We start from the raw sequence: 11,001 nt of genomic DNA, 5'->3' as shown, positions 1-11,001 counted from the left end.
CTACCCAGCTGTATAGAAACTCCGTCATGCTAGCTAGTACGCAGTATGAGTTATTGTAACTGAATGACACAAAGCTGTGGGTTTGTTTTTATTTTCAATATCGCACACACCGTACTACACTGCATACTGTAATTACTGTACTTTTAATTTCTGAAAAAAAAATACTCTAAAGCTTCTTTTAATGTTTCAAAGTCTATTTGGACAATTTGGAAATGACAACCATTAACTGGGGTATAAAAATATGCATTTCAAGGTTCACGTCCATTGCTCGACAGTTTTCAGTAAAATACAGTGAGCCACAGCGTTAAATGCAGGTAATATGGAAATGAATCGTTTTAGACTGACATCCAATCCGCACCCCTGCCGTTAAAGTGATAATGGTACAATCCGAGCGCTTGTTTAGCTCAGTTGTTGAAAAGGCTGACTGTAAAGGTGCAGGTTCGAGTCCCCAGTCGAGGCTGTTTATTCCCCGTCTTCTTCCATTTTCATTTCTGTCGCTAATAAAATAATATAATTTAAAATATAATTTAAAAAAAAATGGTATAATCTATCTCTGACGCATCGCTCGTCAACCAGGAAGTGAAAACTGATCCGGTGTTAAAGTGTGAATGGCTAGTTAGGTGTGTTACCAGTCTTCAAACGGACAGGTATCCCGCTGTATAAATGTAAGTAACAGTGTCTACTGCTCTAACGGTGTTCAATCCAATATGAAACATTAATGTGGACTGATAGTTTTGCTTTCTGTCTCCTTCCTGCCTGTTAACGGTTGTGGAGCCGTGGCTTAAACTCCTGTTACGTGGGTTTTATGCGTAATCTTGTGTTTTTAACCCAGTTTATTCAGTCAAGCAGCACCGCACACACAGTGCTGTTACTACTCACTACAACACTGCACCTATCTTGTTGAAGGTGTGCATACTGATGGTAACTGACAGCAGCCACGTTTTAACCCCGGAATATAATCGACAGTGGTTTCCACACTAATAAAAAGAGAAGTGTGCTCTTGCACAAGGGGCTCTTCTTGTCTTGTCACCGGAAGTTACCTTAACATGGATAATTTCTCCTTCACGTAGAGCAGATTTTCTTTGGTTTTTTCTAACCATGTGAGGGGTGTTACAGACGACTCTGTGTTCTCACAAGGGTTCGCGGATGTGTACAGATGATGTTAAAATGGCTTTTTATCGTTATTATTATTTTAGACCCTAGTGTGTTCCTGTGCAGCACATTTGTGGAGAATATAAAAAGTATATAAAAAATGAAAAAGCTGGGATATAAAGATTCAGGCATTCAGGCTGGATAAGTGTGGGCTCAATGTTTGTAACTATTCATTTTTATTCAAATGGATAAACTATTACTGTGCTGAATTTCGATATAAACTATGGGAGGCTAGAAGGGCTGTTAGGATTACATTTTGAGCTGACGCAAAGTATACCAGTGCATATGGCACCACAACCGCTGAAGTTCAAATTCAGCAAACCTAATAATTGCTGGCGAGATAATTTTACACAAGCACAAGTGATTTGTTGTTACTAAAATGCAGAAAATAAATCTGTCCTTCAAATGGTGTTTAGAGGAGGTTGTAGTATTTCTTGTGTACTTTAGGCTCCTTTCCTACACCTGCATCTACAGCTAAACAACACTTGTTTAGACTTCCTGTTGCTAGCCACTCTGGCCTCAGTGGTCTGTTTGTGTAATTCACTGCACTGTGGCGGCCCTTAGAAATATCCCTCACTCTCAGCACACAAACTTTATTTCTGAGTATTTGCATGGAGTGTTTCTCTCATGCTTTACTTTGCATGTGGGTTGCATTATAAAAGTGTGTGTGTGTGTGTGTGTGTCAGCAGAGCAATGTCTCCTGATGAGCTGGTGTACCTGGGAGTCCTTGCTGCTTCCATCCCTGTTGGATTCCTCTTCCGGTACCTCAGTGAGTATTTCGATCAAATTATGAACACATTCATACATAATTTATATATTTATTTTTATCTAATGCTGTTTGCTGGTGATTGTTATACTATGAGATGAAAAACTGACACAACCATAATTTACTATTTAAATGCAAAAGGGGAAAAAAAGTCTTATTTTGAGAGTTGTGATTATTCAAATAAGTCCAGATTGCATACACGATACTTGGTTAGTAAAGGGTTAAAACGGGACGAATTATGTTGATTTTCAGTGCTCTGTAAGTGCTCGGGGAAAAAATACTGGCACATCGGATCTTGATGAATAAAATCATGAAGCTAAAAATCTTCAGTGATGCACATTGTGCAATTCATTGGAAACAAAACAACATAACAACAGTTAGTGGGGGGGGGGGGAGTCAGTCCTTTGAAGACTGGATTCAAAGTCACACCAAAAGTCCATGTTAACAAACAGCACTGAAGTTACAGCAGCACAGAAGTGTGTGACACTTTGTAACAGGAAATCGTATGCATTCAGCTGGTGCTGCAGAAAACATTTTAATGATTTTATTTTTGGTTGTATTCTGCTGCAGAGTCTGCTTTACACTGCTGGTGTGTGATCAGTTAAATTTGTAGACCATTTATCAGCAAGGATATTGATCAATCAGTATAAGTTGAATAATAAAGTGAAGGGACTTTCACGTCTCCTGGAATCAATAAATGATGTTTGCCCCAAAGGCAATCTTTACCTTAGCTTGAATATGTGAAAGGACGACCACATATTCAGGATAAACACATGGAAATCACAAAAAATGCTCATGTTTATATTTTGCATGGCTTTCTCTTTAAAGGTTTTCACTAATTAACTGATGATTTTATTTTTATTTTCAATTTGCATAAAAAAAATTACATTTCTCCACCTTTTATCAACGGGGGCTGACAGCAGTGGGTGGGAATCAACAGACTTATATAACATTATATTTTTCCTGCTGTGTCAGGCACTTTTCCTGCCCCACGGTAGACACTTGTAGGTGGCTTCCACTCTGCAATTTTTCTGTCACTTCAGGTCCACCTGTGAAGCAGGGTGCAGCTCTTCTTCTCGGCCTGTCCATCACTATCGCCACCTGCCACATCCACACACTCCACTCCCTGGTGACCGTGATCGGAACATGGATTATTATCAAGAGCAGTTGGAGGTGAGGAACGAACATCCATGCATTTCAGACTTATTTTACTTTGTATCACACAAACTGTTGTCTGTGAATTCACCTGTAAATTTCTCAAATATATCAGCTGATCTAGAGTGTAGAAATGGTTAAAAAAATAAATAGAAATAAAAACCTGTAAGCTTTAATTTCAGCCAGAAAGTGAAGATCACAGCATGCAACAGGACTCCATGTACATGTAGTCTCACTCCTAACTATATATGTCTGTTTACAAGGCACGCCCCAGCGCTGAGCCTCAGCTGGACCTTTCTCTACCTCCTCTTCTTCCGCCTGGTCACTAAGTTTGGTCTGCCATCACCAACACCTTTCGCCAACGCCGTCCAGCTACTTCTCACGCTCAAGGTATGGAAAGTTAAAAACACTCAAGTGGAGAAATCAGTTTAAAATTATACTGCAGTGTATTTCAAATTCATGCATCCTTATCTTACTGTTTATGTAGATGGTGAGTCTGGCCAATGAGGTGCGCAGCTTCCACGTGGAGAAGAAGAAAGACGTGAGCTCCTTTGCAAAGTCCCCCGTCGTTGGCGGTCTGTCGCAGGAGCCTTCCATCTACGACATTTTGTCATATAGTTACTGTTATGTCGGTATAATGACGGGTAAATAACTTGTCTTAAATGTTCAGAAAAAAGGAAATTCTGATCTTACATGAACTGTTTTTAGCTGTAAATTGTAATTAAGTGTTGGTGTTCATTTGCTTTTGCATGAATTTTAACTGTTGTCTCTCTTTGTCTCGCTTTCTGCTACTTGTCCAATATTGTGAGTCCATGCTTTTTTTTTTAGTATTATTTCTAACAGTTTTCATAAATCTCTACTCTATTTTTGTTCTCTCACTTCCTTTTCCTACTCAACTGCACCCTGTGTTGTTTTTTTTTTTTTTTGAACCACACTGCCCTCTAATGTTCCTCTCTATACCTTGCATCATCCTGATTGCCCAATTTTTGTCTGTCACTGTCTTCTCAATCCTGCATTTATCCCTCTGTCTCATCTCTTCATATCCTTAAAGGCCCTTTCTTCCGCTTCCAAACATACATTGACTGGGTGAGGCAGCCGAGCCCGCTGGCCCTCCCCGGTTTGACGCCATGCCTGCAGCGCTTGAAGCCGGTTCCTGTCTATGGCGCTCTGTTCCTGGCTGTCAACTCTGTCTTTCCGCTGGCCTACGTTCGTACCGAGGACTTCTTGGATCAAAACGTTTTCTATAGGTATTGTGACAAAGAATCAGCACAACAGCAATACGCTTTTGGAAATTAATAGGAGTTATAGATTAATTATATTTTGTCATATTATCACTGGAGAGTTGTTTAAGTTTTTTTTTTATCAGTGATTAAAAGTAGACTAAAGTAAGACAACTGTAAACAAAGCAATTTTTAAAAAATTCTATTAGAAGAATTCATTAGAATGATTTTACTCAAAAATAACATTTATACTCAGTTGCCACTTTATTAGGTACATCTACAGTGTATCGTGAAGTCGTCATGTTCAAGACACCAGTTTCAGTTGATTTTAGCTTTTTGACGTGGTGGAAGCAGCCATCAGAAAATGGGTACACTGTTGTCATGAAGGGATACACATGGTCAGGAACAATACTCTGGTAGACGGTGATTTTTAAATGATGCTCTGTTGGTACTAAAGGGCCCAACGTGTGCCACACCATTACACCACCCCTGCCAGTCTGAAACCAGTGGCACCCAGTGTGGTCTTCCACTGCTGTAGCCCATCTGCTTCGAAGTTAAATGTGTTGTGTGTTTAGCGATGCCCTTGTGCATACCTTGCTTGTAACAATGGTTATTTGAGTTACTGTTGACTTCCTATCAGCTCAAATTGAATTGGTCATTTTCACACAGAGAACTGATGCTTGCTTGATATTTTCTCTTCTTCAGACCATTCTCTGTAAACTCTGGAGAAGGGTGTGTGGAGAAAATGCCAACAGATCAGAAGTTTGTGAAGTTTGTCCAAGAGTCACTTGGACCACTGTTCTTCCTCATTCTGATGCTCTGTTTGAACTTGAGCAGGTCGTCTTGATCATGTCTACGGGTTTAAATGCAATGAGTTGTCACCGTGTGATTGTCTGATTTGATATTAACAAGCAGCTGAACAGGTGTACTTAATAAAGTAACTGTATATATATCAAAATGTAATTAACTCTTCAGTAAAGGGCACTGAATAGATTTGTCACATCTTATTTGTTTCTTAGGACAAAGGTGCATGATACACTTTGTCTTTGCTTTCATCCTCAGGATGTTCTACATGGTAGCAATATTCTTCGTATTTAGAATGCGTTTCTATTCAGCGTGGTGCGGCGCTGAGGCTGGCTGTATCAGTGCTGGCCTGGGCTGCTATCCAGAAAAGGCTCTTTCTAAACCTGGAGGAGGACCTACTGTCGACTACAGGTACATAATCACAGGAATAGCAAGCATATAAAAAGAGGATGCATCTGTGTACATAAACGAATATTCTAAAAGTGTAGGGGTTTCATATTTTTGGTGTTAAATGCTGGTTTCTTTTCCTTCTCTCCAGTCCTGATCCCACCACGGAGGAGAAATATGACTTCAAAACCATCCAGAACATCGACTGTTACAACACTGACTTCTGTGTGAAGGTCCGACATGGCATGCGTTACTGGAATATGACAGTGCAGTGGTGGCTGCATCACTACATCTACCCCAACGCCCCCTTCAAAGCCTACACACTCAGGTATGTGAAGCAGGTTCTACTTATTCTACAGTAAGAGATCCCTGTGTGGTGTATATGGGACCTGTGCAATAAGTTCTAATGTTAGGAGGTACATGTGAGAGGTGGCAGCAGTCTTCTTTAATATTCTGTTTATATTCAGCAGGGATGCCAGTGAAGCTTCATATCTTATACAGAAGTAATAAGTCCTAAATGCAGTGCTGTTGTTGGCTAATAAACATTACAAGGCAACAGTAAAATTCCAAACTCAGTACGTGGGGAAAAACGTAACTACCTGGATTTAAATAAGCAAATAAGTAACAGCCATGCACTGAATAACTGCTTCAGGGTATTGAAACCTAACTGACGACATGAGTAGCTTCTCTCTCTCTCTCTTTTTTTTTTTTTTTTTTAAACAACCACATCAGAAGACATATCTCATGCTGTGTAAATGATATTATTCATTTACAGAGGTGTCAAATTATTGGCCGGCATCAAGCAAAGAAAACTACTAAGGAGATTACTGAAACTATTAAAAACTGTCCAACGCATTAGTGAAACCTGGAAGGAAAGTGGTGTCTCATCTTCCTCAAAGAGGAAATGTGGTCAGAAACCACTTAAACTTTTTACCCAAAAGCTTTACCCACTGAAAACTGACTAGGGGTAACCCTCAAAGCTCAACTGAGTCATAGGTCATATTTCAGACATGCTTATATAAAAAAATAGCTGGGTGTACAGATTAGTAAAATCCCAGAACCAGTTTTAACTGGTGCCAAAACACATGTTTATTTATATGTACTGAGGTGTCAAAACCTGTCAATAAGTGTGCTAGGGAGACTGTCAAATGTTGTCTTTATGGAGGAAAGAATAAAAAAAAACACTTTTTTTTTCCTCTTTTCATTTATGAGTGAGGCTAATTGGGAAGGAAATGTTTAGTAAGGAGCATCCAAGATTGGATTCTGGGGCGATGGAAAAAGATCATGTGGTCCAAGTGCAGATTTAACCTGCTCCAGAGTGATGAAAGCATCGGGGTGAGGTGAATGAAGCGATGCACCTATCATGCCTATTATGTACTGTGCAACCCCGTGAGGGCAGTGTTATGATCTGGGGTTGCTTCAGTAAGCCAGATCTAGGCTCAGCAACATTAGGTGGCCAGAAACAATGAGGTCAGGTGACCCGATCAGGCTCAAATGTGAAAGAGTGTTTAAGGGAGCATGAGGCTTCATTTCCACTCATGGGAGTGAGTCTGAGTCTCTTATCATCAAAACAAGATGTTGGTGAAAAGTTGATGCAACTTTGTCTGGAAATCATAAATGTTATGACATCACGTACATGCATGAAAATATGAAAGCTAAACGTCGTCCAAAAGATGATTGTCTCCCCCCCCCCCATTTTATTATTAATAACAAATGTCCCATCTTTTCTCTTACTATCTTCTTTCTTAACTGGCTTATGTTTCCAAGTGTCTCTGTCGCTGCCGCACATGCACATTTTTAAAAAAATGTGTCTCATTTGCACAATGATGAGACATAACAGAAAAGAAAAGCTTGACACTTCAGTTTGTAGCAAACATGACTCACTCAGTAGTGGATTCTTTTTATTTATTTATTTATTTAAATAGCCTCTTCTCAGCAAAGCGTTCTGTTCTCCAGGTGTGTGTGTGTGTGTGTGTGTGTGTGTGTGTGTGTGTGTGTGTGTGTGCGTGTGTGTCAAAAATAAACTACACTGCCTGCTACAAAGAGAGTACACAGTGTTCATTGTGATAAAAGAACATGTCAGCCAGTGCCACGACGCAGCTCACATGTTTTTGTGGAAGTTTATAGCACACAGAATCATGAATATTCTGATGCATATTAATAATGTGGGTAAAAAAAAAAAAAAGCAGGTTTGTGTTTTGTTTTCTTACAAATACACTTACCGAAGACTTTAAATATCCCATTTATGTAAATGTGTGGGTCAAACCTTTTACAATTCTTCCTTTTTTGCACTTAAACCACCCTTATCCCGCCTCACGATCTTAACACCTCTAACAACTGAGGACAGAAACTCACCTCGTGTTTGGTGTGCCTCTCTCCTGTGTCTGTACCTCTCAGGGCTGGCTGGACCATGTTCATCAGTGCTTACTGGCACGGACTGCACCCTGGCTACTACCTCTCTTTCCTCACCATCCCCCTTTGCATCGCAGCAGAGTCTGCCATGGAGGCTTCTGTCCGAGCTAAACTGGGTCCACGTGGGCAGAACATCTTCGACTGGGTTCACTGGTTCTTGAAAATGAGGGCCTACGACTACATGTGCATGGGCTTCGTGTTGCTGAACGCCACTGACACCATCAACTACTGGATGTCGATCTACTTCATCATGCATGTCATTGCTGTTTGCTGTATACTAGTGGGCAGGGTCTTAAAGGGAGGGAAGAAGGAAGGGAGGAGAGGGGACAAAGAAGAGAAAAGAGAGGGCGAGAAGATAGATAATGATAAAAACAAAAGTGGAGAAAAAACAGACTGAAAGGAGGTGCAAGGAAATAAAAACTGGTTAGATCATTTTTGGGAGAGGAGGAGGAGGTTGCTGCAAGAGCAGAATTTCAAACGCTGGTTTCACCAACACTTATCTTCCTAACAAGAAAGCTCACACAGGTCCAAGAGAAAAGTTCAAATCTTGTTTAGTTAAAAAACAAAAATAAAAGTGCATTTCATATAAACATATTCATACAAATGCTGTGAACAGCGGAAGAGGAATCCTCGAGCGCCGTGAAGGCTTTTAGAGTGTGAGTGGCAGCTGGTCTGTAAACGGTTACAGTGCAGCAGATATCTTAACATTACTGAGGAATCTTTCACACGTGGATACAAACGCCTAAACTTCACAAACTCCTTCTGTTTCTCTTTTGATAAAGCCTGTTAGCAGTTTCAACATTATTTTTTGACATGAAATCAATCTGAGAAACCCTTTTTGCTGGCGTAGAACTCGACTTTGAAAGTGCAGGATCCCAGTAGTAGTATCATATAAGGAAAGCTACTTTTGGCTACTCCCTTATTCGTGAGAGGTCACCACAGCAGGTGTCTGATTGGTGTTTTGTTTTTTTTATACCGGGTTGCCTTTCTGATGCAACCAAACCACAATTTGTACCATACATCCTTTGTTTTTCTTGTTCTTCAAAATATTGTACCAACAGGTGTATAGGATTGCAGTAGTGGTAGAGGTAGATTCTGGGTGGACTCCTTGCACTCCTCACTTACACAACCACCATCTATGAGTCCACGACCCTGGCTGGGCCAGGTGTAAAGTAGGTCGTCTAGTATTAGAAATGTCTGGAGACTCGATCTCCAGCTCCTCCAGTCCACACGTTGACAAGATACTGAGCATAGATGCATCCATCTACGATTCCAGATCTAAACGTGAAATGCTTACAAGGTTACCTTTACCTCTTGCAGTTAAACCTATTACTATAAGAGCAACGAGTACCTCGGACACAGATGATTGACTAAATCTGTTTCTGTATGTAGCAAAACTAACGTAGGTAAATATTCATACTTACTAACTGTGTCTGTAAGACATGGGAGTGGTTTCAGTCCCCTTAGTATCCATATGTTGTTGTTATAAGTGTGTTACTGCAATTATCTTTCAAGTAAAATGTTGAAAATGTGTGGTTTTAAAAAGAAAAAGAAAAAAAGACGGCCGTTTCCTCACCTGGAAGTGATGGATAATACCAGTGGTGCATGGGGTTTTTTTTAAGTTAAGGGCACTAAAAGGAGCAAACACCCAGATTTCAGTGCTTGTATTCACATCTGAAAGATTCTTACCATTACCTGCTGCACTAGTAATCCACTCCTGTCACCTGTATGGTGGTCTTGATAGTATTTCATGAGGTATAAGCAGTCTTGAATTGTATTTCTAATCAAACGAGGTGCATGTCATGTTGAGATCCTGGCTACAGCCTATATTAGAATGATGAATGACTAGTTTTATGATGGAGATAACCTAATGAGTGTGTCATTAGTTCAGCTATTTTGGTCTGTTTGATAAGAATTGACCTTTTGTATTCCTGTTATATGTGTATATATATGTTATATACACACATGCACACACTGTATGTTCTGTTATTTTTGTATGCCAAACATTACTGTGTCCTAAATTTTAATCCTCTAAATTCCTTTTTTTTCTTTTATCTTTTTTGCATTAGTTCCCCTCACTGTTCTGCTTATAGATGTAAGCAGTTTAGATCATATCAGGAGCATCTCCACTGCATGCTGTTGTATCCAGGGAAAGGTGTGCCATGTAAATGATAACAATAGTCCGTTCACTGCCAAAATGTCTGTACTGCCATCGTGTAACATTCTGGGTAGGGACCAAACATTTAATGTGAAGACTTACAATTTTCTATAAGCTGCCAGTGTTTGTCATTGAAAACAGCACAGCTAGGATTGGGGGATATTGTCAATAAAGCTCCTAAAATAAATTCAGGAGCCAATCTCAGCTGACTGCAAGAGGTGGGGAACACCCTGAGCATGTCTCAACTGTTAATTCTCTTTAAGGCAGCGATGATGTTTTAGAGAGGCCATATTTTCATTTTTTGTGATACAAACATTTCTGTAACATTAATGTAAAACTGTTTGATCTCCTCAGTGCACTTCAGCGGAAAGTTAATACATGATGTTATTGAGTTATTGCCATTCCCTCACTGTTATTTCGCACTGTATGGTCTTGAGGTTATTATTTGTGGGGGGGTTTTGTTTTTGCGCCGGCTGTAACGTTCCCTGATTTGTAACAGTGTTGAAAGTGCAATACATTTCAGCATTTCCTCTGTGAAGATTTAGTTTGTTATAAAGGTCATATTAAAGCCTCTGCAAAGCATTGGGACGCAGTGCTTTCTCTAGGTAAATGTTTGTTAACGACATCCTGTTATTAAAAACCTTTTGTTGCTTTTGTTGTACACAGCAGCGTGTTGTATTTCATTTCCTGGCATCCCTGTCCGCTGTTAAAATGCATTAATTTCCTCCCCTCTCCTGTAAAGTCAAAGACATTTATGATTTTAGCACTTCAAGACAAAATATCTGACATCCTTGTTTTCAGTGTGCTTTTCCCTTCTGGCTGGGTAAAGCTAACTCATTAGGTTGAAGCCAATAAGGAAGTGCATGTGCAGTCATTTACAAAGGGAGTAAAGTCCGTGAAAGGGGACAACAAGGAAGCAGGTCATGGATACGCAGATTATCCTCACA

The 11,001-nt window shown here is 40.0% G+C and overlaps 1 protein-coding gene across 2 annotated transcripts; it reads left to right on the top strand.

The window, feature by feature from the left end:
• The first annotated feature begins 431 nt into the window (after positions 1-431).
• mboat7 (membrane bound O-acyltransferase domain containing 7) lies at positions 432-10,715 on the top strand. 2 transcript variants are annotated; one of them, XM_085423112.1, is made up of 9 exons: positions 432-665; positions 1,842-1,921; positions 2,962-3,091; positions 3,337-3,463; positions 3,561-3,717; positions 4,125-4,320; positions 5,356-5,508; positions 5,636-5,812; positions 7,882-10,715. In XM_085423112.1, the coding sequence occupies exons 2-9, from the start codon at positions 1,846-1,848 to the stop codon at positions 8,291-8,293; spliced, it is 1,428 nt and encodes a 475-aa protein (XP_085279238.1). In that variant the 5' UTR covers positions 432-665; positions 1,842-1,845; the 3' UTR covers positions 8,294-10,715. The 2 variants fall into 2 exon arrangements, with proteins under 2 accessions (XP_085279238.1, XP_085279237.1); XM_085423111.1 differs by having other exon boundaries at positions 1,839-1,921.
• The last annotated feature ends 286 nt before the right edge of the window (positions 10,716-11,001 follow it).

Source organism: Rhamphochromis longiceps, linkage group LG11, assembly GCF_057381845.1.
Source record: "Rhamphochromis longiceps isolate RC_006_pf linkage group LG11, R_longiceps_female_GT1.1, whole genome shotgun sequence".
In the NCBI taxonomy this organism is placed as follows: Eukaryota; Metazoa; Chordata; class Actinopteri; order Cichliformes; family Cichlidae; genus Rhamphochromis; species Rhamphochromis longiceps.
The sequence above is the reverse complement of the archived record's forward strand: the minus strand, read 5'-3'. Positions and strand labels throughout refer to the sequence as shown.